At 40.8% G+C, this 27431-nt stretch overlaps 1 protein-coding gene across 15 annotated transcripts in view; it reads right to left on the bottom strand.

The window, feature by feature from the left end:
* Nucleotides 1-26500, bottom strand: part of NAV3 (neuron navigator 3) — a 353937-nt gene extending 327437 nt beyond the window's left edge. For 11 of the 15 annotated variants that reach the window (XM_008164582.4, XM_008164583.4, XM_008164584.4 and 8 more), the window contains exon 1: nucleotides 25832-26268. In XM_008164582.4, coding sequence (XP_008162804.2) covers nucleotides 25832-26074 — 243 coding nt within the window. In that variant the 5' untranslated portion in view covers nucleotides 26075-26268. Of the gene's footprint in view, nucleotides 1-25831 lie in introns of all 15 variants that reach the window. The other 4 variants (XM_008164586.4, XM_065559467.1, XM_065559485.1 and 1 more) reach the window with 2 other exon arrangements.
* Nucleotides 26501-27431: the final 931 nt, after the last annotated feature.

The following is a 27431-nucleotide window of genomic DNA, read 5'->3' as shown; positions in this document are numbered from 1 at the left end:
CCAAGGTAGATATCAAAATGGGTGTTCTTAAAAATAGCTGAAATTTGATTTTTAACATGTACTTTTATGATCTCATGAAAATTTACAGAAAAGATTATAGTAAAGTATAACAAAGAAATAATAGCAATTACTCTATATATCCTTTGATTAATAGAAAAAACAGCTACTAAGATTATTTACTTGGCCATCTCTCTGAGCACATCTACATGCGCCTTTGAATGTATTGACACCCCCCATCCTCCACAGTATCAGGTTCTTATCTTCAAGGTCCTTTACAATTCTTCCCCTCCATACTTATCTACTCTTCTTTCTTAACATATTTCCCCTCTGCTCCACCAAACAACAGCAGGATCTACCACACATGAATCCAGTCCTCCCACCAATGTCTATGCTTTCAACCCCATCCCTTGGGCATGGAATGCCTTCCTGGAGTTGGCCACTAGGCAACTTGTTCAACAACCTTCTCAAGGGCAACGTCTGCTGTGATGTCTAACAAGAAATCAGCCAGCATATAATGGCTGGGCCAAGGGTCAGGAAGGAAAATTTAATACTTACATAATCATACATAATTGCAAAGAAACAAAAAGCAAACATATATAAAATTAGATATGTGAGTTTGTCTCCCTCTCTCCCCCACCTATCCTATGTTGCTGTTGGGGGCAGGGGCCATGGTGCCTCTTCTTTATACAGCACCTAGCCCGACAGGGCCTTGATCCAGATTTGGGATCCTGGGCTCTACTGAAATATTAATGTTTAATGAATAATGAAAGAGCAGCAAACATACAATTCATTTTCTGATTTAATAATTATCTGTAGTATGCCATCGTTATCTGAGATATTGTCATGTTTGGGTACTGTAGATAAAAGTCTAAAAATATGTGGTCTTTGACCCTAAAAGACTAGTATGAAAGGATCATAAAACAAAGAACAAATTTTTAACCCAAGAGAGAGAGCTTCTGCAGAACCCTTTTAAAGTAAGCCACATTGTATAATTCCCACGCCACAACTACCATAATGGACATGCAGTGAAACACATTCTTGGTGTAACTACACTGACTTCAATAGAGTTACACTGAGGACTGAATTTAGCTCACTGCAATTTAAGCTGAGCCAGTGATTTATAACTGTCTCCAAACACCACTACATTTTACGTTTATCTCATCTGACCTGTCTCACTCCTGTGTTAATATAATGGGACAGACAAGAAAAATCTTGGTATATCAGCTTCTATGGCCGCTTTTAAGACAGCCTATGCACTTTTGTTAGAATAATCAATAGTTTTTGTGCCATTAAATATCCATACCGTATTTTATCACACAGAGGTATGAGAGAGCATCTCAGCTGTAAACAACAAGTATTATATTTCAAGAGACCTACAGCGTGGGTGAGCTATGAAAGATACTATAGTGAGGAAAGATAATATTTAAATCTGATGGGCAATTTTTTTTTAGAGCTACTGCAAACTCTTTACATGACTGGCACACTTTGGGCAAAGAATTGACTTGTGAGTTAAATGAGCTTGCAAGTTATTTCAGTTTCAATTCTCCATCAGTATATGATTTCATCCAGTGAGAATAAGCCTAAAAATAGAGGAAGAGGGAAGAATGAGGCAAGCCAATAGAGTTGCTCAAAAGAAATATAACTCCTAGACGTAAGGCCATACATTAGGGTCCCACTCAATGTGGCTCCCATAGAGAAAATGAATTAGGATGTGAAGATGGGGAGAAAAAAATAGATTGAGCCTCCAGAAAGAGTTAACCTAACCAGGAAAGAGAAAGAGGGAGGTCTAGATTTTGAGAAGCGATTAATTATTCTGATGCCCTCAATTTTTGGATGGCCAACTTGAACAATCTAAAAGAGGGCTGATTTTGCGATGATGGGTTGCTCAGTCGTATCTGAAAATCAGGCCCCTTTGAAGTGCCTCAAATTGGGCACCAAAAAATTTAGGCAGGCAAAATGAGTAGTCACTTTTGAAAATATGGTGAAACATACAGAGGTATAGAAATATTACATATTCAAGTGGGACAAATTTAGTTCTAACCCATAACATTTCATGTATTTACCCTTCTCTCCACTTCACACACTCAAAACACACCAACACAAGGCGATTAACTATTACACTTACCATTCACTATCTCCCCACACACAGGAGCACTGAACTTGTTGGGGAAAGAGATACACTATAGTTGACAGGTTTCAGAGTAGCAGCCGTGTTAGTCTGTATCCGTATATATAAACTATAGTTGAGTTTTGTTAAACCTCTTGCCTTTGTTGCACTGGCTGCAGAACACGACAGCATATCTCTGATAGGCTCATTTACTGTACACCTGGAAAAGTGATGCTACAAACTGATGTACCTGTGGCTGCAGACATCTCACCAACCATTTATCTTGCTACCTCTGAGGCTGCTCACTTGCCTTTTTAATGGGCATAATTTTATTAGTCAGTGGTTCCCAATCTGGGGGCCAAGGGCCACCAGTGGTCCACACAGAGCTATCTGGTCACATGGTACTGACCTACTTTCTTGTTTTCAATTGCTAAACTACATCAATACTTCCTTGTCTAAGGGATGTTATTCAATCATCAATGAGAACAGAGGTGCATGCCCATGACTGTGAAAGGGAGAGGATGTGATCCTCAAAAAAGTTCTCTATAAAGATGTGGACCACACTATGGAAAAGTTTGAGGATCGTTTTATAAATATCCCATCTCTATATAGCTGAATTGTTCTTTTTCCAGACTTTTTTTTTTAAATATGTGAAAAGCTTTTGGATCAGTATCACCCCCCTTTTCCCTTTAGAAAAGTGGTCAGACCAAATGGATGTGGGGCCTCCGTTTCTGGCAGCTGAATGCAAAGACAGTGTAAAACCATGGTGAGATAGAGAAGGGGGGAGTTCTCAAGTTACCTGAAATAGTGTTTCAAAGTAGCAGCCGTGTTAGTCTGAAATAGTGTGTTTTGCAACCAACTTTTTTTGGAAAATCTCTCTCTGGAGCTATCCTGTCTGTATACACACAGTAAGATTGCTTGATATTTGTAAAACTGAAGTGGTTACCTACTGTATCTTGGGAAATGTCCCATTTTGACTTCGCTATGGCAAGGACATTTATTTTCTCCCTGTTTCTAACAGATATCTATCAATTTTATACGCAAGTGACATACTTTAGTATCTTCATCTCCATAGCATTTTGAATCCCTTCATTCTCATTTTGATTTTCCTCAGGTTTATATTCCCAGCCTACTTTGAAGAGTCAGAAGCAGATCTCAGCTGATAGAAGTCAGCATAGATCTGCTGACTTTAATGGAACTATGTAGATTTACACCAGCATAGGACCCAGACCTTACTCTCTAGTGTCATGCTCAAGGGTATAATAAACATTATGCTTTAACACTCAGATACGCAATACTTTTTCAAGTTCATGCAGGGAAGTGGAGGCTCCCCACAGGAGGCAGAATATGCTTGTCCTATCTTGTTTTGAGTCAGACACCGTGTGATTGTAACCCAGCACTCTAAATGGGCACTGAGCATATCTCTGTGTGTTAAGGTTTGGCTGCCCATTTTCAGACATTACCAGCCTCCTGAAGCCAATGTAATCACTAACGAAAACATATTACTATTATTTTAAGTAAAACCAAGAACAATACAAATACAAATATTACAAGGGGGAAACACATCCCTCCTCCCAAACTGCAAGAGTTTTGAAGCTTTTGTTGCTTGTGTAAATTGATCCTGGACCTCTCTGACCCATGCAACAGGAAAAAATAGTTTTGTATTTCTTTAAGCCTTCCAATATTTTTCATCACTCCCACACAATTTATTTGCAGTGAAAGGGGATCTTCTCCAACTGTTTGTGTTCCCTCCTCCCCACTGCTAGTTCTACAAATAGATCAACTTTATTAACCACACATACACATCACTGAATTAACAATAATCAGCTGTATTTCTATGGGAACTAATATTATGCATCTTTTTTTAAAAAAAAACCCATGTTATTTAAGGAAACATGATTTTATTGAATAGTGGCCTATGATTACTGGAATTTTTTAGTGTGTGTAACTTGGGACAAAAAGGCAAATGTACATTGGCAGAAAGGTGCACAAGCAGAGTTTCACTGAGTGAACATTTACTGCTAAGAGAGTCAGTTATGGGCAGGATGTGAGGGGCAGCTCAGTTTTCATCTTTAGAGCAATGAGCAATTGTCTGTGTGGAATTTATGAGCTACTTTACTTATCAGTATTTCCTCAGACTTTTCAAACAGCCCAATTCATTACCCTTTCCTCATATGCAGTTTGTACATGAGCGTGCTTGGCTATACTGTGCAGAAATGGACATGCACTGTACTTTGTATCATATGGTACAACGAAATAGGGGCAATGGCGTGCCAACCCTATTTATTATGGTATGAGAAAAAAAAAACAATAATTCATAGAATCTAAGGCCAGAAGGGACCATTCTGATCATCTACTCTGAACTCCTTTATAGCACAGGCCATAGAACTTCCCCAAAATAATTCCTAGAGCAGATCTTTTAAAAAAAAAAACATCCAACATTATTACCTTTATCAACCAAACTTGTAATCTCATCAAAAAAATCTCAAGATAGTTTTTCAAGACCTATTTTTCATAAACCCATGTTGATAGTCATTAATTACATTACCCTGTCTTAATTCTTCATTCATTAAGTTCTTTATCAGCCACTCCATTATCTTGCCTGATGTAAGGCTGACAGGCCTATAATTACCCAGATCATCTCATTTACTCTTTTTTTTAAAATTGGCACAAGATTAGCTTTCTCCAGTCTTCTTGAACTGCCTCAGTATTCCAAGACTTATTGAAAACTAACATTAACTGTCCAGCGAGCACCTCAGTCAGCTCTTTGACAAATCTTAGATGCAAGTTATCTGGACCTGCTGATTTAAAAATGTCTAATTTTAGTAGATTCTGTTTCACATCCTCCTGAAATACTAGTGGAACGGAAATAGTGATTTCACTATATAGTGTTTACTATGTGTGTGTAAAAGTGTAATCCAGCATAGCCTTCTTCCTCAACTATGGCTTTTGGGGTATCTAGTAAGGTGTTCTCAAATGATTCCCAAATATCATTCACATTTTTCTGATTACATTCTTCCTCCCAGCTGATATGGCTCATAAGTGTTTTCAGCTTGGTGAAAGTGACCCTATTAAAGCACTATATATATATTATATATATATATTACTGATCTGGACTTTACTCTGCTTGCATATGATAAATGAGATCATCAAGTCATGATCACTTGTACTGAAGTATCTATTAGGACAAGGTCTAATATAGAATTCCCTGTGTTTGATGCAACACTTCTCGAATTAGGAAATTGTCATCTCGATGTTCAGAAATTCCAAGGACGTCAACATACCAGTCACAATAAAAAGTCGCAAACAGAAAATGGAAGAGTGTTTAGTGTCTGATAAACAAATGTAACTGAAGGGGTGGGGGAGAGGGAGAGAGCATGTCAACAGAGAGTAAAGTCTTTTTGTTTCCTTTGCCAGGCTTGCATACAACATCTCACTTTCTGTTTAATGTTGAGAATGTATACAGGAATCTGTTCTCCTTTTGAACCAATCCCTTTCACGTATAAGGATGAGATGTTTGCAGCAAGAAAGAACTAGCTGAATATCAGAAGCTACCAGTCATATGTCAGATGGACCAGAATTACAAAAGTTCAGATATGTACCCAAACTTTCCCAAAGCTGAGGAATTTGTTCTGGGCCCATTTCTCAATGCAAAGCTAATTAGCTTTCTCATTTTTCATTTCTTTCCTGTTAATCATTTGAAACTCAGTTACACACACGGTGATTGATGCACACACACTTCGATAAATGGATTCTCCATAAGAGTGGCACCAGCTGTGGCAATTTCTGTCAAACTTTCATTATAAAACCTCTTTGTGAAAGGTTTTCTAGAGATGTTGGATGGATGAATTTTTTAAAAGCTTCAGAAGTTCAGTCCAGAGAGACACTCAAAAATTTCAGTGGTTTCTTAAACCATATCTGGGATTCTTAGCTTTGAAGAAAGCTGAGGTTCAAATCTAATAATAAAAGGGGAGTCTCATTAGATTTCTGATACGTCCTGCTTTTGGCTGGGCTAGAAATAACACAGGCACAAATTTTTATGTTTTCACACTTCTGTTTTTGTCTGGAAGTGCAAGTTAAAAGCAATGAAGAAAAATACTTTCTAGGTTTGGTTTGTGTTTATTGTTATTTTGAACTGGTTCCTCAATCATTTTATAAATCTGTTTTATAGATAGGGTAGAAACTTTGCAAACTCTAAGACTGGAGGCATTTTATTTATTTATTTGCAAAATTGCACCAGTTGATTTGGTTGTTTTGTTATTAAAAAAAAACATTTAAACTGTCTGCGCAGCTTGACAACATATTCTGTGACAGCGTAAGAGGTCACAAATGACGAGCCTTAACAAAATATACTTTTCAAGCAGCTGGGTGAAATCCTGGCCCCATTGAAGTTAATGGCAAAACTCCCATTGACTTCAATAGGGTCAGGATGGTCACCATTTGTCCTTAGTTTAAACTGATGACTCTGACATCTTTCTAAAATAACACATTTTAAAATGACCAAGCTAATAATGTCTAATAACCCAATATTTTCATAATAAGGGCTTTAAAGTGACAGAGAAAGAGAAGAGCTGAGAGACAGGACAATTACACAGGAGCACAGATCTGAAGTGCTGATTTCTAATTTCAAGTCCCTGGAACTGATTCACACTTGGTAGCCTTGCGCAAGTTACTTGACTTCTCTGCTTTAGTTTCTTTATTAATAGTAAGCTGTAACACTTTATAAAAAGTATTAGTATTATTTCTTGTATCACTGGGGTCATTGTGAAAATTAGTGTGCCTTTGTAAGAGTCTGGAAAAGGAGCAGCACTCAGTGATAAATATTGTTTGTCATTTTTATAAGACTATTGGCACGGGCGGGTTGGCTTGGGGTATGGTCTCAGCCCTACCTGTGACATAGCCAACTCACCTCCTCACCTGGGGGAAATGGATCACATAAGTCAACCAAGCCTCTAGGATAGATAAGGGAAAGGCCTGGGTGCTGAAGAAGGGGAAGACAACCGCAGCTAGGGCCGGTGCAACCACTAGGCGGCCGCCTAGAGATGAAAAGTAGCCAAGGAAGGGAAGCTAAGCCCGCAGTGTGTGCAGAAGTGTGTCAAGAGGTCTGAGTTATTGAAAAAAAACCAGACCCACAGAAAAGAAGGGCTGGGCCCAGTTTGAAACTGTTGTTTTTAGACTTATATACCGTAGAAGGGGTGGACTTCTTTGTTAATGGCTTAGCCAGAGGACCAAATCACCAAGGCAAGGATGCTGCAGGGCTATCCCATACCAGGAAGGGACTCTCTGGAGGTGGTGACCCAGTATAAATAGTAAAATAAAAATTTTCTTTTCTAAATCTACCCACACTCATAAAAAAGAAAGAAAAAAACATGGTTTATGTTTAAAGTGCATTTAGATACATTTGGCCCCTTTCCCTCCCCAAAACATTCATATATAATAAAACAAACCTTGTCCTACATACATATTTAATATACTCAGCGTATTAGAGACATATTAACTTTATAATGCTTCCAGTAGACACAATGCAGCATAATGGAGCCGAAGTGTCAAAACTGTGCTTATTACCTCACTGTATCATAGTGGCTCCAGAGGAGCTGTAGCAATGTACTGAGTCAATGTTTTGCATTATTAATGCTTTTAGTTTCTCCATTTCAATCCATGTTTTCTGCTCTGAGATCTGGTGTGCCATGCCAACGCTTGGCACACTGTAACACATCTCAGAACATCTTTACAGCAACTGCAGGATGAACTCAAAATCGAGGGACGTGGAAGCAACCCAGAAAATAAAAGCATTACGGAGAAATTAAAGTGCACAAAACTGTATTCATATTAAGCTTTTGAGTTCATTTGAAATCTGTCCTCACCACTTACTAAGCCCTTTGGCTAGACAGCAACAGTGAGTTGCCCCCTTTAAATGCAGGGATGGAGCTTGTCCAGCGGGCTCCTAGGAAAGGGTCATTGCCCGCTTTAAGGCCCCTCCCCCAAGAGGATTACCTGTTCCAGATAAAGAGGAAAGAAGCAGTACAGCTGGAGCAGGTTGGTGGGGGGGAGGGGGCATCCTGACCCCACCCCTCCCTAGCTCACAAGAAGGGAGGGGAAAGTATTTATACCCAGGGTGGTTCTGGGGAAGCCCACTTTAACCTGGACCAGGCTAGCATAACCCACCCTTCCTGCCTTCCATGGAAGTGGGTAAAATACCAGGTTTCATCACTATCTGCTGAGGACTTTACATTAGTTGCCCCCTGTGCAGGGCCGGTGCTACCATTAAGGCAAACTAGGCGGTTGCCTAGGGTGCCAAGATTTGGGGGCGCCAAAAAGCAGTGACCCCAATTTTTTTTTACAGCGTTCCTGGGCTGGGCTGCCGGCGGCACACTGACACGTGCGGCTCAGACTCTCTCTCCCAGCACTGCGGCCGCTCCATGCAATTATTGTCATTGCCGGTGGGGGCAGCGTGCTCGGGGAGGGGGCGTAGCAGAGGTGAGCTGGGGTGGGGAGCCTTGCGGCAGCTGCCCTCCCCACCCTGAGGCACCCACCCCCCGCGGCAGTTCCCCCCCCCCCCGGCCCAGGGAGCCGTGCGGCAGCTCCCCCAGCTCATCTCTGCTACACCCCCTCCCTGAGCATGCGGTCACTGCTTGTGGCGCCAATCAGCTGTTTGACACCATAAGCCTGGGAGGGGAGGAGAATTAGAGAGGGGGCAGCGTGCTCGGGGAGAAGGTGGAGCAGAGGTGAGCTGGGGTGGGGAGCTGCCGCACGGCTCCCCGTGGAGGGCGGGAGCTGCCGCAGGGGGGGCACCTCAGGGCGGGGGAGGGCAGGGAGCTGCCGCAGGGCAGAGGGGAGGCACAAGGTGGAAGTTTTGCCTCGGGCGCGAACCTTCCTTGCACCGGCCCTGCCCCTGTGACGTTCCCCTCTGGTGTTGTCTGGATCAGTGATCTGCTAGGTAACTCCAATCCTTGACTCTGGGAGCCAGCCTTACCCTGCTCTGCTCTTACTCCTGGGCTGTTCGCACACAGCCTCTGGCATGTAAGCTACTCCCAGCTACTTGCAAGCGAATGACACTAGCCAATATCTCCGGTCCCAGACACAACCCTAGGAACCTCCATCTTGCAGTGTCCAGTTATGCCCACTGGACGCTGCAAGCTTAGATAAGTTTATCAATTTAACAAAGAAATTGATATGTACCAGGCTTGTTATCGCAAGGGGAGCTTCTGACACACTTCAAACCAAATGCACTGCTTCAGGTAGAATAAACAAACAAATGTATTAACTATAAAGGTAGATTTTAATTGATTATAAGTCAAAGCATAACAAGACAGAGTGGTTACCAAAATAAAATAAAATAAAATATAAGCTCGCAGTCTAAACTCTCAATCCTATTAGACTGGGCAACAACTAGATTAAGCAGTTTTTCTCACCCCACTGGATATTGCAGTCCTTAATATACAGGTTTTCTCCTTAAACCTGGACTCTCCTGTGTTGGAGTCTTGTCCTCTTCTCAGTGTCTTGGTTGCTTGCAGCATAGGTGGGGGCAGGAGAAAGGCCCAGTATGTGTCCACTCTGCCTGTTTTATACTCTCAGTGCATGTGCTTGTAGAACACAAGTCCAGGCATGTCTGTGTGGCATTGCTGAGTCTCTTTAAGCAAGTTGAGCAATTCCCCTGATGGGGCCTCATGCAGGTGAGTCATTGCATTGTAGCTCTCTTGCTGGACAATGGCTGTTGATGGACTGTTTGACACCCTGCCTGGGCGTTGGTTACTTTCCTTGCTGTTGCCTCTGGAGAGCTAATATTTGGCTGATTCCTCAACTTACAGCATGCTTTAGTGACCACTATACAACACAATTCTCATAACTTTATATGCGTTAATGATATACATATATGGATAGAGAAATGACTTTCGGTAGATCATAACCTTTCCCGATACCTTACAAGGCATGCTTTATATGTGGGATCACGATTATATGAAAATGAAGAATATAGGGGTTACAGTATGCTCCCTCAAGGTACAGAATGTCACACACCCCTTTTCTCGAGGGGCTGAGAAGGAATTTTCCCTCACTGCCAGATTGGCTGAGGCAAATTGGGTTTTTTAAGAAAACCACCTCCATGAGGGGAGTAGCTAGCAGTGCTGGGAGTGCGGCTCTGAGAGCTGGTGCACTGTCTACACTGGTGCTTTACAGTGTTGCAACTTGCAGCGCTCAGGGCGGTGTTTATTCACCCCCCTGAGCGAGAAAGTTGCAGCACTGTAAAGTGCCAGTGTAGACAAGCCCATAGTTGTTATTGGTACACTGGATGAGGTATACGACAAGTTGTGATAGGCATGTGTAGGATCTTGAAAGGTGTGTGTGGGGGGGGCTGTGCATCATTGCAGTGGCTTCAGCAGCTGTTGTAGAAGCATACATCTGTATGGTTGACATGTTGCCTGGCTTAGGTCATAAGTGAATTGTACTGAATCTATCAATGATTGGGTTATATCCAAGAAGACACTTGGATGTCTCCTTGGATAAGATAAATGCAATCCCATTTTCTCAGATCCTGAATAGTTCACTGTGTATTCATGATCATAAAATGGCCCCTACCATTCCATCACAGCTCTGGAATTCCACATACATTTCATATCTTTTCAATTCTTTGGTCACAGTGTCAAGCTTCCCTTCATACATACTCCTCACATTTCATGCTCCGATTCTGATAATTTGTTTAAGAAAGTTCAGGTCACTCTTTACCTTGGTGCAAACTTCAAGCGCTGTACTTCCAGCAGGATTGGGTACAGCACCATCAAAACTGAAAATGGTACTCTTAATGGCCTGAACCTCCTCCCATGTTTTCTTTGTCAGGATTTCTGACTTGAGGGTCTCACCATCCAGCACCACACATGAATTATCGCTTTTCTCTTGTTCTGCCATGAATGTCCCTATAGGAAAAAGTACAGTGGGTGGTTTCCCATTGCTTTCCCTCCATTTTGTGGCTGCCACTGGTTAAATCCATGATGTAACCCTTCCACCTTTTGATGGCATTTCCTACATTGGGATGTCCCACTACTTTCCCTGGGTACTCATCCACCTGAAACTGCTAGCCCTTCATGAGGTTTTTCAAGTTACTTGAATGCCACTCAGCATCTGGCATCAGCCAGTTGCCAGGTGGTCTGCTTTTTGTCTGGTCCCTACCCTTTCACCTGTCCGAGTTGGGTGGCCTTACCAGGAGTTAACCGTCCTGCCAGCATAGCTCTCGGGGTTATTGGAATACACAAGCCTTCCCACCATACCCCAGGGAAGGACTCATCTACACCCCTTCAAAACTAACTATAATACTGTTCAAATCAAAAATTAAGCTTGTAAAATACTGCACTGATGGGATTCTAGCACACACAACTGATGGGAAGCAACCACTGTGCTAAGGCTCTTACCCCACCACTTTTGTCACTAAATCAGAATAATATTTTTGCAGGAAAATGGCATTATTATGTACAATGTTTTCGCATCAGTTTGCCTAATTACAAACAAGGATAAACAAATAAGCAGGTTGTTAAAGTGACTTAAGTGAAATAATAAAAAAAATATATATTAACCAATAGAAAATTGCCAATTTGAGTCTGATGACATGAAATAGAACTGAAACAATCTACTCCACCGAGTTGTTTTAAGGTAAGTTCAATAACAATTTTCAAAAGTAGGTAATCATCTGGTTTAATTACTATTAAAGCAATCATCAATGATAATGGTATTTAGCCCTTGAAGAGTCCTTTTCCTCTGCAAATACAGACAAGTAACATTATTCCCATTTTTCACATGAGGAAACTGAGGCACAGGAAAGTGAAGTAATTTACACAGTAAGTCACTGGCAGAGCCTAGAAGAGAAGATAGGTGTCTTGGCTCCCAGTCCATGCCTTATTCACTGGACCATGCCATGTCCCTTGTTAACCAGAATATAAACATATTTTTAAAATAAATAGAACATACAGCATTGAAGCTTCCAGATTTCTACTGCTCCCAAATATCCCTTCAGTTCTCTCTCTTCCAGCATAATGGGTCTCTGACTGGGAGTGCTGGCCAGCACTGAGCAAGGCAGCAATCTCATGCAGTGACTGGAGATACGGAAACAGTGACAGATATTTCTAAAACAGTTTTGAACATTCATTTTCAATATATATTCCTGTTTAGTACTATTTATTTAGTTCTCTAAAGAATTGTATTTGTTCACTAGGTTTTCCTTTAACAAAACCATTGCTATTTATAAATTACACAGTCCCTTTGGTTCTCTCTTCCTTTCTGTTTCGGAGACAGTTTACAAAAAATGAAGCCCTGTTTACTGCATAGATGTGTTGCCAGGAAATTCCATTGTTGTAGTTAGTGGTGAGTAAAAGTCCTGCACCTTGACTTATGTCTTACTCATCCTAAATCATGTATAAGCCATGCAGCCTTTTCCTGCTTAATTAAAGTGTTCTACTGTTTTCCAACACTCACCAGGGAGTCATCTTTCTGCGCATGACCATTCTGATTACTCCGCTTTGGTGGTTTTACAGATGTCCTGTAAATCAAATCCCGATGCACAACAGGAAGCATCCACAGCCAAATCCTTTGGAGTCTAGCACAGTACTACCAAGATGCAAGGCCAGGTGTTTGACATTTAGAGTGAAGGTTTGCAGAACAATACATTTAAAAGAGAAATGCAAGAGACACCACAACATCTCCATGGGCTCTGGATTTTCAAATGAACGGCAGCTGCGTTAATTGGACATTGTCACCTGAATAATTATTTTGACCACGTGCTGAAAAGCCGATATTCTGAATGAGAAAACCTAGTCCATAGTGATGGGCTCACAGTGGTGGCAAAGCAGCAGAGAAGTCTCATAAGTAAAAATGGCTAGACAGATATGGCAGAACAAATGTCACACTGAAAGTGGGTTAGCACAATCCTAATATAGAACTTGGCTAGCTTTGCTCATGTTTTACTCAGAAGGAGTTGCAGACATGTTTAGTGGCTGGCACCTTCTCAGTTTATATACCCAGATACACTCCGATCCTGCCCTAGCCACTTTAGGATTATGCTTCCCTTTGATTTGATTTGCTTATTTTCCAAGTCCTCTCAACTTAGTTTACACAGTGCATACATAAGAGCCATCAGAAAGCTGCACACTTTACACAAGGGAATTATCTACTTGCATTTACCAGACAAAACACTGTGCATTCCTTTACTGAATTTTAAATAAGTTATGCTATCTTTCAGCCAATTTTCTCCTTCCAATAAAAACAAAAGAGAAAGGGTAGGGACATTAAAAACATCATGGGCAACTGAAGATTTGTACAAACTATTCCACTAATAAATTTGAGAGTAGATAGATGTTTTCCCCCCTCCAGCTTAATTCCCAAACACCCTTGCTGTCAAAAGGCTATTGTTAAATCATGGGCTGTCTCCAAACTTCATCCTGTGAATCAGGTCAAAGTGAAACAGAGAGCTGTATTAAAATTAACTACTCTTCATGTGCACTATTTGTAAGTATAAGGAAAAACTACAAAATTAACTCAAGATCTTACTAAATTAGAAAAAGCAGACAGCAGACTTAGACCAGAAATTAACTCTTGCTTTAAGAAAACAAGCAATTCAGATTTGTAATTGATGCCATTATTGTCTATCAAGTACAAGCATTTCTGCCAAAAAGAAACTAGAGAATATTCATGGTCTGGAATCATGATCAAAAATTAAAACCTTTCCTGAAAGAGGCTCGCTTTTATTCTGTGACTATTTATTCTTCCCACATCACATTTTAATAAGTGGTGAGCCTAGCAATAAACATACAATTTTGGAGCAAACTTTCCCTACACTATAAGGAACACAAGACATCCTGTATTCCTAAAGGCATATGGCACAATTTATGTTGATCAGGTAAATCAAAACCAACATAGAGTGTCTACTTGCTCCTACAGTAAAACTTAAATCATATATTAGCTCAGAGGCTCATCCTGAGCAGTGCTCAGCACCTTCAACTATCATTGACTTCGTCTGGAACGAGGAGTAAGAACATTCCCTGAAAACTAAAGAGGAAAAATAACCCACTACAGGGACATTTCATTCAAAATTGATTTTTTACAGAAGATGAAGGATGGTCTTGTGGTTATGGTGGTGGACTGGAACTCAGGATATCTGGGTTTAATTCCTGGTTCTTCCACAAAATCCCAGTGTGACTGAAGGCAAAGTACTGAATCTCTTTCTGCCTTGATCCCCGCATCTATAAATTGGGGATAATATGTTTTACTGTCTCCCACCCTTTGTCTGTCTTATCTATTTACATTGTAAGGTCTGTGGAGCAGGGATTGTTTTTAACTATGGGTATGTGCAGCACCTATCACAATGAGGCCCAATCTTTGTTGGGGCCTCTCGGCACAAATGCAAAACAAATATATAACAACTGTTTTCTGTTGACGTTTAGTACCATTTTTCACCATACAACCCACTTGATCTATATTCTGTTTTCTCATTTGCTAAGAAAATAAAATACAATTAAATAAAACAAGAAACACTAAAGAACAGGCAGAGGCTCGCAACTCAGACTGGTAAGTATCCTCCCAGCCTTATTCACCATTACAAATGAAACCAAAACCACAGAAAGAGCAGCTTTTGACCACACGCATGTATTTGGAAATGTATCTTACTCCTAAACATATAGGTTTGGAGAATAACCTAGCTGGGTTACAGTACATTTATCTCAATTAGACTGAAATGTGGTTGGTAAAGATGATGATGAGAGAAATGTTTAAGAGTAAAGCAGCTTCTAAGCACATACAGTAGAATGCTCTTAAATCAATGATAATACAGTATACTCTGATGGTGCTTGATATGAAGAGCATATTAAGGATGCCGCTGTGGAATGCTATCTGTTTGAGAAAGAAATAATACAGAGCACAAGGCAAGAAACTAAAATAATTGACATCCTGAATATCTGCCAACTGTCCCAGTTTGGCTAGGGCTGCCCTGAATTTTAAACACACGCAGTCCCAGGTGTCTGCAGTGCTGGCTGAAGTTTTTGGCAGCTAATCCAGCAATTTAAAAACAATGTTGGCTTCCCATCACTAGCGGCCACTGTGGGGAGCAGGCAGGAGGTTCCTGGCTGCCTCCACTGCCCTTTTTCTTTCCTTGGCCATTCTGCTGGAAGCTAAGTAAGCAGCAGAGAATGCAGCCAGAGGAACAGACCGCAGCTGCCTCCTCCTCCCACCCCATACCAAACAGCATAGCCTCAGACACCCTTAATGTGAAAGTGATGGTAGAGGCATGATTAGGAAGATATAGGGAAAGGAGCCCATTCCTACTCCCCCAGGGTCACTATCTCAGGACTGAAGATGAGATGCACTTGGGAGAAGAGGACCCAGAGATAGTGGGTGCAAGTCATCCAAAACACGGGAAGAACAGAGACATAGACTCAGGGGGGATACAGGGACATAATGCAGGCTCTCTTAGGAGAGATCAATATGTGAGGAAAAGGACTCGGAGACAAAGGATGGAGGAAGGGGATACCAACAGATGTAGGGAAAGAGGTCACATGAAAATGGGAACAGATGATTCACAGGGGCAGGGCCGGCGCTTCCATTAGGAGACCCTAGGTGGTTGCCTAGGGCGGCAGGATTTGGGGGGCGGCATTTTGCTGTCCTTGGCGGAAATTCGGCAGCGGGGGGTCCTTCCGCTCTGGGTTTCGACGGAAATTCGGTGGTGGGTCATTCACTCGCTCCGGGAGCCGCCGCCAAAGTGCCCTGAAGACGTGGCGCGGAAGGACCCCCACCGCCGAATGCTCAGAGGAGGAGCGCTGCCGCCTAGGGCGGCAAAAACCCTGGTGCCGCTCCTGCACAGGAGTAGGTGTATTGGGACAGAGAGATGGGAGACACAGATGGTATAGATTACCACTAAAGTAACACGGGTTAGGGGAAAAAGCCCTCAGACACACACCCCTCAACTGGACAGAATAAGGAGAAAACCCCTATGTCACCTTATCTCAAGAAAGTGGCAGATAAATCCTCCAGTGGTGATGGAAGAGAAAATGGGCCTGCCATTTTCCCCTTAAGGTACTATAGGTGAGGAGGCCACTTCCTCTACCTAAGAATTCAGCTGCAGGTGGGGGCACAAATTGGGTGCAGAAGGTTGTTTTGGGACTGCATATTGTTATGGTTCCATAGGTTTGTGCATCTTAACTTCTGGATCATTTTCTCCACCTCTCTTCCCATGCCCTCAGTGGCTCCTTGCCCTTATCTCCAGGAGCTCCGTTATCTATACCTTTCAACAGTGTATAACTACATGACCCATAAGTACTGGATGGCCTAGCTCCATATCCTCAGCCATGGTGGATGAAACTTACTGTCAGCAGGAAGGAGCCAAACTAAGGAGGAGATGGAATTCAGCACTGAAGTAACAACTTGACTGTGTATCTGTGGGTGAAATCAGGTAGGGTTAGTAAGCATGCTAACTAAGATCTGTCACAGTGTTCCCTACTCTGCAAGGCCAGGTTAAAATAAAAAAAGAGAGACTCTTAGCCATCTGAATTTGGTGCTTCACTGCTAAGAGGAGAGTAAGTGGGGAAATGGCTTTGAGAGAGAGAGGAAAGAGAAAGCCAAGTGTGAATTATGGGAAAGATATTCCCTTCTTCCTACATTCACGGAACTCTCTTTGATACTAACATGAGTGCCTCCCATAGATGGAGAGCAGAATATTGGACTTAAGATCTGTTTAGATTAGCAAAGCAGAATTTTGCTGCAAATCTGGTGTCTGGGGAGAGGCAGGAGTTACCATATCATGGACAAGCTCTGGACAAGCAATCAGAAAAAAACAGCAGCTGCCTTTCATGTTGGTTCCAACATCACAGTGGAAAAGTAGGCTAAAGAACATTGGAAGACCTCAAACCAGGATTTAGGTATAGTTCTATGATGTAAGTTAACCTAGGCCTCAAGAGTCATTTGGTCAGATATATTACTGGCTTTCTATTCACGACCAGACTAGGAAAAGTAATGGATTCTTACATTTCTGTCATAGAGGTTGACCATGCCTCAATTTGCTTTCTGGTGTTTGTACCCACTGACGAATGTTAAACTCCAAATACAAAACAACACGTCTTTGTCCCTCCCTGGGTTACAGCCTTCGCCCTTGTTGACACAGGGCTAATAGTAATAGAGCTGGTCAGGAAGTGGCTTTTCTCACCAATGGAAAATTTCAACTTTTCATAAAAAAAAACAGACCTAAAACTTTTGATTTGGAAATTTTAGATTGAAACAAAATGTTTTGACATTCTTGAATAAAAACATTTTGTTTCAGTTTGTGGAACTGAATTGAAATATTTCATTTCAGCTCAGTTCAATATTTAACCGCATCCTCTTGAACTGCCCTGGTACCTAATGCTGCATTCTCCTCTGTGAGCTGGGCTCCCTGACCAGGACTAAAGTACCTCTTCTTCTCTATCCTGCCTCTTTACAGATCTTTTCCACACACATCCCTGGGCTGAATGATTCCCCATTTCACTTGTTAGTGAGCCCCACTCAGTCAGGGAAGGCTGATATATTTTCTGGCATTTCTTCTCAGTAAGCCTCGCAGTATTCTACAATTCTCAGAGTTCCTCTGACAGCCACATTTCCCAGAATTATTTTGTTCAATACTGAAAAGGGGCTGAGAAACTCTTAGCCTATAACCTCCCTTAAAGGTCAGTAAATACTATGTTACAGGAATCTCAATATAGGTCTGAAGGTTGCTATACTTAGGGAAGTTTTAGGTTTGCAGGAATTGGACCAACTTTAGAATGGTCAGAACTTGTTTAGAAGCAATCAACTGTTCTGAACTGGAGGAGCAATGACATACTAATATGAGAGATGAGACTTATAGGACAACAAGTATAAATTAACTCATGACTGAAAGATAAAATCTTATCAATCGAGTCACAAACTCTAGGAGAGGTACCAAAAATGAATGGGGCAGAGTCAACTTGAGATGTTGCCAGTTTCTGCCAACATAAGCCAAGATGTAGAGCCCCTGAAACAGAAAGTTTTGACACAGCGGTAAGGTCAGGAGAGCAGAACACAGACTACTATAGAGACCGGCAGAGATCAAAAAGTGGGAAACACTGGCTAGAAGAGGACGTGGCTAGTGGATGTGCTGATTCAAAGCATTCTGTCAGCATTATCTGCTGGTGCAGGGCTCACATGAGTGCTTGTTCATTCACACAAAACACCTATTAGCCAATACCACCTGCCCTCTTTTGGATTGAATCACTTCTGGTATGTAGGCGGCCAGCAGAGAAGTATAATTTTGGTGAAACTGAAAAGTAGTTTTTGCAAAATGTAAACTTTGAATAAAGAAATTCTGCCTACATTTCTTTAGTGCCCAGCCTCTGCTTAATTTATTTATCTATATACTGTCTCACTCTACACATTCTTTTAAGTCCTGTTACTGACTGGTGGAGTTTTCTACAATCAGAGACAATATTACAAGCCATTACAGCACAATTTAGATTATTTTGATCTTATGGTCTTCAGCAAGCAAAGTGAAAGTGGTATCACTGGAACATGAACTACAAAGTTGGACAAATAATATAAAAAGGTATTTATGGACATTGGTTTGAATGAAAACCATGGGTTGAATCATTTCCTCCACTGACTTTCAGTGGGGCCAGGATTGCACCTTATGAATTCACTCCAACAACTGCATTCCCTTTCTATGCACATACATAGGAATAAATTGTAAGATTTCCAGGGAAAGAGTGTGTTGTGAATACATTTGTACAAATATTTGGCGTGAGTATTAACACCATAAGTGTTCATGTGATCAACCTAAAAGCTCCTAAAAAGGCTTGGGAGTCAGCCAGTCAGGAAGCTGCGATAACAACATGTGACTTGGGTGACTAATCATACAGAACAAACAACATATGGCATAATGAGCATAATTGACGCAAGTCACACGTAATAATTCAGGAGCAGTCTCTGACCTGAAATGTGTCTGCATAAACTATGAGCTGAACAGTTTCAAATAATGCACAAACGAATAAACTACTTGTTGCAAATAGTTTCCTAGGTTTAATTATGTTCCCACCCAACCAAAAAAAGAAACAACATATCTTCACACATTTTTTCTGCCCAATACTTTTTTTGAAAAAAGAGGGAAATACTTTTTTTTGTGCAGACCAACCTTACTATAGCTGGAAATGTCGAACTATATCACGTCCACAAAACATTCCAAGACGTGCAAGCACAGCAGAATCAAGTGAGGAAGGTGGAGCATATAGGGAGCACTGAATTAATTTTTGCAGTAGTATTCATAGCCAGCCCTGGCAATGTAATAATGTGAGAAAGCCAACAGCAGTGTATTCATAGCCAGGCCTGGCAATGTAATAATGTGAAAAAGCCAACAGCAGTGTCAAAAGTCTCTAACAATCGGGTGCAGTGTACATGAAGGTCACGGAGGAAACAGCTGGATGGCAGAGTGACCTACTGTGTTGACATGTGCAAATCCAGATTTATCTTGGAAATCTTAGCACTTATAGTGACTGAATATACAATGGAGATTATATATGTCAATCTCAGTGTCTTCCAGACACGACAAGAGAGGTTAGTGATCACCAGTGTTGCATTTGAAATGCCCTAAAAAGCAATGTTGAGCCTAGAATACAGCAGCCAAGGACAAATGTTAACCAGATGATTAATTCATATATTCCATTGTCTTTTACAGATATACATTCAACATTTTTTCCCTCAAAAATCAGTTGCCACATATCCAATTATATACCGTAAGCACACAAACTGTATACTGTATAAGCAGATTTCTCTCTCTCATTTGGAAACTTTGACTAGGTATTCATTACACTTTAAGTAAAAGACCTTTTATCTGATCACTGTTATAATGGAAACATTCTTAAAGTACAGCACTGTATACCACAGAGCCATGTAGGAATATCATATGTTTGATTAATATGTTTGCTAACCAAGAAAATCAACCAAAGTACTATTGAGAACAGCACTCGAAAGTGGTCAAACTTTGGGACAGTGCCATCAGTAATGTGGAATTTACATCTGCCCAAAGCAAACCTGAAGGGACATTAACCCTAATAACTCACTGAAAACATGTGCTTAGCTGCACATTTTAGCTAATGTGACTGAGGATAGCCAAGGGAAGAGTGGGAGTCAGGGAGAAGTGGATCTCCCACTCAGCAATGTGAGAAAACATCATTCAATAACACTGCTCTACAGCCAAAATGCTTCTGAAATAAATGTAGTCAAACTTTACTAATTCTGGGTCACTGAGAACGAAAATGATGCTTAAAATTGTCGATTGGCTCTAGTTTTCAAGATATGCTATTGGGTCAGTATATACGACCCTTGGCGGAGGATAAGTGAGTTATAAAGGGAAGAGATCTCAATTTAAACCAGAAATGACTAAAATACATCTTTGACTGGATCTATGAATAAATCTTTGACTGGGTTTGGACAGTACTTGCTTTTTAGGCAAAACAATGAATGATGCAATCTGAAGCTGGTATTGCGTCATACATGATATGAATTGCATCATGTTATTCCTAGAAGTCATGGATGATGCAATCATAACGAAGCTCACATCACTCTGCTGAACAAATTGCCCTATATCAGCTCTAGAAATCATACAGTGTTGTGCTCTTATTTGTCAGTGTTTGATTTTGCAAAGGGACACATTTCTGTTTAGCCAAAGTGAGCAGAGATGCCTCGTATTTGTGTGAACAGTGCAGATAACTTCTGCTATGTTTGTGGTGAAGTGACTTTTGCATCACAAAAGCGCAGTATAACCACTATGGTTAAGAAAGCCTATCACCTTTATTTTGGCTGCAAAATTGGAGATCAGGACAAGAAGTGGGCCCCACACATATGCTGCAACACTTATGCAACAAATCTTTGCCAGTGGTTGAACAGAAAAAGGAAATCTATGCCTTTTGCAGTGCCAACGATTTGGAGAGAGCCAACAGGTCATACCAGCAATTGTTACTTCTGCATGGTGCCTCCAGTTGGGAAAGGTGTGTCAAAGAAGAAAAAGTGGACTGTGCATTATTCAAACATTCCATCAGCTATACGCCCAGTACCCACGGAGAAGGACTGGAGGTTCCTGATGCACCAGAATCATTCTCACTTGAGTCAGACGAGGAAGAGGATGAAACTTCTGGTCCTGAACCATCAATGTCACAGGACCCACATTTTCTCCCATCCTACTCCTCTGAACCACATCTCATAACACAAGGTGAACTGAATGACCTTGTCAGGGATTTGGAACTACCCAAGAGTAAGGCAGAGCTGTTGGGCTCCAGACTACAGCAGTGGAATCTCCTGGCAGGTGATGTTAGGGTTTCCATGTTCCATGACCGTCAAAAGGATCTTGTCCCATTCTTCTTCATGGAAGGTGATCTTGTAGCCTGCAACAACATCGATGGTGTGATGGCAGCCCTCAACATTGTTCACGATCCAGATGAGTGGAGACTGTTCATTGATTCATCGAAGATGAGTCTCAAAGCTGTTTTACTGCATAATGGCAATGTTTTGCCATCAATTCCAGTTGGTCATGCAGTCCATATGAAGGAAACCTATGACAACATGAAACAACTTTTGAGGTGCATAAACTATGACCAACATCAGTGGCAGCTTTGTGGCAATTTGAAGGTTGTTGCTCTCTTGCTTGGTCTGCAGACTGGATACACAAAGTACTGCTGTTTTTTCTGAGAATGGGATAGTCGTGCAAGAGATTCCCACTACATCAAGAAAGATTGGCCACTCCGACAGTCATTGGAGCCTGGGAGGAAAAGTGTTCAGCATCCACCACTTGTTGAATCAAGGAAGATTTTGTTACCACCCTTACACATCAAGCTGGGTCTGATGAAGAACTTTGTCAAGGCCATTGACAAAACACAAGCAGCTTTCAAGTACCTCCGTGGAAAATTTCCAAGGTTAAGTGAAGCTAAGATAAAGGAAGGTGTCTTTGTTGGTCCTCAGATTCGTGAACTTCTTCGAGATGATGTATTTGACCATCCTTGTGCGGCAAGGAAAAGACGGCATGGAAAGCCTTCCAGTTAGTGGCAATACATTTTCTCGGAAACAACAAGGCAGACAACTACAGGTTATTGGTGGAAAACCTCCTCAAGGCATACAAAAGCCTTGGTTGCAACATGTCACTAAAGATACATCTTTTGCACTCTCATCTAGATTTTTTTCCACCGAACTGCGGAGCAGTGAGCGACGAGCATGGCGAGCGATTTCACCAGGACATTGCAACAATGAAGAAACACTATCAGGGCAAATGGAGCCCATCAATGCTTGCAGACTATTGCTGGACAGTGACAAGAGATGCTCCATTTAATGAATACAAGAGACAAGCCAAGAAGTGCCGAGTAGACACTGAATAGGACTAAACTATGTACAGAATAGTTTTTTGCCTTTTGTTTCATAATGCATTTTATTTATATAACCCTTTTGCTGACTTTTAAAGTGTTACATGGACAGGTGAAATATTATCATGTAAAGCAACCATAAACACATGAAAAGACCTTGGTTTACAATTTATGCTTAAAACTCTACTATCTACACAATATACATAGACATAAAATGTAAAAACTTAAATATCTTAGAAACAGTAGCCAATCAGTTGTTTTAATTGTCATATTTGAATTCAGCACATCAAAATACATAATAAATAGCACATTTTATCTCTGAAGCAGACGACTTCTCAAAAATTGTAGACCAGTGTAATTTGAGGCTGGAATTTTGGTGTTTATTAGCAATGAGAACCTAAAGGTAGTTTTACTAACCACCACCATCTACCTGTGCCCCAAAATATTTTGACAAAATGACCTCCCAAGACTGATTTAAAATGTGAATGGAAAATATATAGGGTTTTTGTTTTCAGGGTTTATTAATTTCATTTTTTCAGGGTTTATGTTTTTTAGCAATTTTTGAGTTTAATATAGATGTCCAAAAGTCATGGGTTTTTTCGGTTCTCTCTTTGTATATACTGTTAGGAGTAATGTATATTGTATACGTTACTAACTACAGTAGTATATACTATAATGAGCAATCTCTCTGTAAAGTTCCCTAGTGTGCTTTAACATAGCACTGTTTCAAAAAGCACTATGTTAAAGCACACTAGGTAACCTTTACTGCACACCAGCAGGGTCTACATGGACCAATTAACGCACAACATGTGAGTGCACTTTAAAAATCCCACCCCTATAGTCCGCATTACTGCTCCTTGTAGAGGAGCCTTAGCTACAATTAACCATTTCTGCTGTTTATTCAGCACACAATGAATAAGCAACATTTTTTTTTCTGTTTTTTTCTTTGGGTGGGGGAGTATTGGGAGTATTTTATTGGTGTTTATAAGTTTAAACAGAAAACTAGAAAGCTTACAAATATACCACAAGGTATAGAATAAAACAAACATGGGCCATATTTTCAAACTGGGGTGTGTAATGTTAGATTCTGAAAATCCTTATTTAGGCATCTAAATGAAACTGGTCTGATTTTCAGACCTGCTGATCACTCACATTTCCCACTGACTTCAACAGCTTTTCTCTCTAGTGTCCCCTGATTTCATCAGGAGCGTCAGGCACTCAGTGGACATTATAAAAAAACTGCAGAAGTCAGTGTGAAATTTGAGTGCTCAGCACTTCGGAGCATCCGGCTAGTTTTATTTAGGTGCCCAATTAAGGATTTTGGAACCTAACTTTAGACTCAGTGTGACCATGTTGGCCTTAGCCTTTAAGGGCCAGATGTTCAAAAGGCTCAACACCTAGCAGCTTTCACTGGGAACTCAGGGAACTATTGTGCGCTGAGCTCTTTTGAAAATTTGGCCCTAGAAACATAAGAATTGTCATACTGGATCAGACCCAGTATGTCTCCAATAGTGCTCCCTCTTCAGAGGGAGAGGCAAGGACCCCATAGCAGACAGATGTGAGATAATCTGCCCCTGTGAAGCTCTCATAGGGTAACCAGACAGCAAGTGTGAAAAATCGGGGCGGGGGTGGGAGGTAATAGGCACCTATATAAGACAAAGCCCCAAATATCAGGACTGTCCCTATAAAAATTGGGATATCTGGTCACCCTAAGCTCTCCTCCTAACCCCTCAGTGATTGGTTTAAACCCAGAAGCATGAGGTTTTATATCCCTTCCAAAACATTTGTTGACATTAACTGTTATAACTAAGTGGCTATTTTAACTTGCATGCTATTTTCTGAAAATAATAACCTTCAGAACTGAAACACTGTCCCCATGGTAAGCCATGAAAGCAACCATTAAAGAAAACATTCTTTACACTTCCTCAGTTTATCTAAAACTACTAAGCAGGAAGCTATACATTTTAAAGCATATCTGATGAACATCATTTTAGTGTGTCAAAAGGTTTTACTAATAGTAATCTTCACATTGCAATCATTTGATGAAAAATGAAGCTGTTCCTGTTCACCAACAGGTAGGAATAATAATTCTTTGAATTTCCATAGAGCTTTTCTATAAAGCAACTGCCCACCTGTGTGAGGGGCAATGCTGGGTGCTACAGAGAACCCTATGACAGTTAGAAACTGAAGTACAGAGAAATTAGGGACATGTCCAAGATCCCACAGGAAGTCTGTGGCAGAGCGGGGAACAGAACTGAAATCTTCAGATTCCCAGTCCTGTGCTTTAGGCACAAAATCCTGCTTCTCAAGGCACAGCACTCTCAAACTAGGACAACAAAGTTCATACATTGTGTGTCTGCTACCACTGCAATAGCTATGATGATGTGCAAGTTTCCTTAAAATAAAAATGAAGCCATTATAGAAATTGGTTTAATCACAGTGAGGAAATCAGTGTTCAGGAATCAGCAGTACTGATAAAGAGAGGGAAAGTAAGCATGCAAACACTGCTTGCTCTATTTAGTTACATTACATGTTAATCCCTGGAACATGGTAGGTGAAGGAGCCACAAAACTATACACTATGGACAAGAAGGGATTCAATGGTATTGCTGTCCCCAAAACATAATATATTTTAAACAACTGCAATGAGATTAGGAATGACTAAAGACAAACATCTTAAAGTCTTAAAATCATGGCATCTGCCCCCAGACAAACATGTTTCATTTTGTTTTACATCACAATGAAATCAGAGCAGGTTAAAGCTATCTGGAAGGGGGGCAGACAAGATAAGGCTATTTTAAAGAAGTGAAAAAAACAGGTAACTTTTCATTAAGGATCTGTTTTTCTGGTTCAAAGTTTCTGCAGCAAGTCTAGCCAGATCTTTTGAAAATTGGACAGAACAATCAATGGGTTGTTTTTATTTTAAAGGCATCTCCCTTGGGGAGTAAGTGTGGGTGTGGGAGCCCTTTTTAACATTATAATATCACATGAAGCTGCCAAGTTTCAATATTTTCTTAAGCACTGTCATGTGGTAGTTCTACTTATCTGGGTCTCAGCATGATTTTTATCACTGTGTGATATGACTCACCCTCACCAGAAGCTTGCCATGAAGGATCACTCCATTAGATATCATAAAATGTACATTTTAATAAAGAATATATATTCAAACTCCAACAATCAGCTAAACACAGTTACAATACATGTTAGTATATTGGCTATAGAAAGTTATCATTTACATAAACTAGTTCCTATTTTACACATGCGCTCCACGTCCACCATGCTATTTGCTAAAGGCAGATATCAGACTTTGCATAAGTAAACCAACATTTTAAGAGTTCAATCTGCAAGTAAAGTTCAGAACTAACCTTACTATCCTCTGTCTCCTTGGTTTTTCCTTGAAGTGTTTTCTTGTCTCCAAAATCACAGGTTGACTTTAATGTAAGCTGACAAGAAAGCATTGAGCTCTCCGCCCCAGTAAGCTCCAAAGATTTTGATGAATACTGCTGTGACCCAGTCGTGCCAAGATTTGGTATCGGAAGGGCAGTATGAACAGGCTTTGACCCTACAGCTGGTTGTCTTAGCTTTGAGGCAACCCCAAGTACAGGCATGGCTTCTATAAAAGTATCTTCTTTCTGCCAAAGAAAATGCTTCTGACCTCAGTCTGGTAGACTCCAGCTTCAGTAATTCCAGAACAAATACTTTAAACAAAAGTAGCAGTCATCTTTAAAACAATACTACAACTTTCATGAAGAGGCAAAACTTTCCTTCATCTCTGTCTGTCTCTCTCTCACACACACACACTGCTTAGTCAGTGGCTGTGTAAGACTCCAAACACTCCTTTGGGGCGTGAACTTTTCTTGAAGGTAACTGACACAAAGCTGCCTGTCTGGGAGTAAAAAACTCATAAATTTGCTTTTTCTTCTCTCTACAGCATTCCCATTCTGTGCATTAAGTGAATGGAAAGGGGGGGTAGTAGAGAGAAGGGGGCAGAAAAAGAAGAAATCTCCTTGTACTCCAACTGTCAAAACAGCACTGAGACCACAACACTGGAAACACAGACCTCTTCCTGACTACATAAATAACCAGCCCACATCTTAAAAAAAACAAAAACTTAAAAAAAAAAATTGAACCTGAGTGGCAGCCAAAGCAAACAGCTGTTGGAAGAGTTTTTAGCCCGGAAATAATCTCTGAGATGAAGCTGTTTGTCTGATTCCTGCCTATTTTTCATCGCTGACAGCCATGAGCTACGTTGTTTCATTCCCTGTTCATCCCGTGAAATCAGGTTAAAATCGTGCAAGAGCGTGGCTAGCAACAGACGCTGAATCATAGCATGGGTAACGTCTGCCTCTGCTGTAAAAAATCCATACAAGAACAAAGGGCAGGATATAGGAACATCACAAGCATTGTTACAAGATTTAGTCAACATATTTCAATTTTTTGTGTTTACATCATCTATTCAATTAACACTTCCCATTCTAAAAATGTTTAAAGCTCCATAAAATCCATGTCTAAAGTGTACTCTCAGTCCATTATTTGTAAAAATACTCTAACAATATCAAATCCTTTACACTTAGGAATGCTCACCAGACAGAATAAGCTACAAAATCAGTCACAGTGGACTCTACATGTTGATAAGAAGGGACATACAATATTACTGTATGCCCTGGTCAAATCTATGTGTAGACTGAACTTAGCCTGGAAATCAATTATGGACACAGATTCATATCCACCATTGTCCATTAAAACACTCCTGGGGCAGGAAGCACCATCTATTCTTTCTCAAAGTATGGGGAATTCTATGCACATTACTCAGAATAAAAGAATAACAGGCATAAATTCCCTCAAGTATCCATAGCAGGTGAGCCCCCTTAAAGGGTGACTAAAGTGTGCTGAAAAAAACATCTGAGTAAAAATGGTACCATCTGACTCAAACTCCTCATGAGTCATCTTTGTTGACATTATGGA

The sequence above is a fragment of the Chrysemys picta genome, chromosome 1, assembly GCF_011386835.1.
Source record: "Chrysemys picta bellii isolate R12L10 chromosome 1, ASM1138683v2, whole genome shotgun sequence".
NCBI lineage: Eukaryota > Metazoa > Chordata > Testudines > Emydidae > Chrysemys > Chrysemys picta.
Note: the sequence above shows the minus strand (reverse complement) of the source record. Positions and strands in the feature narration are given on the sequence as shown.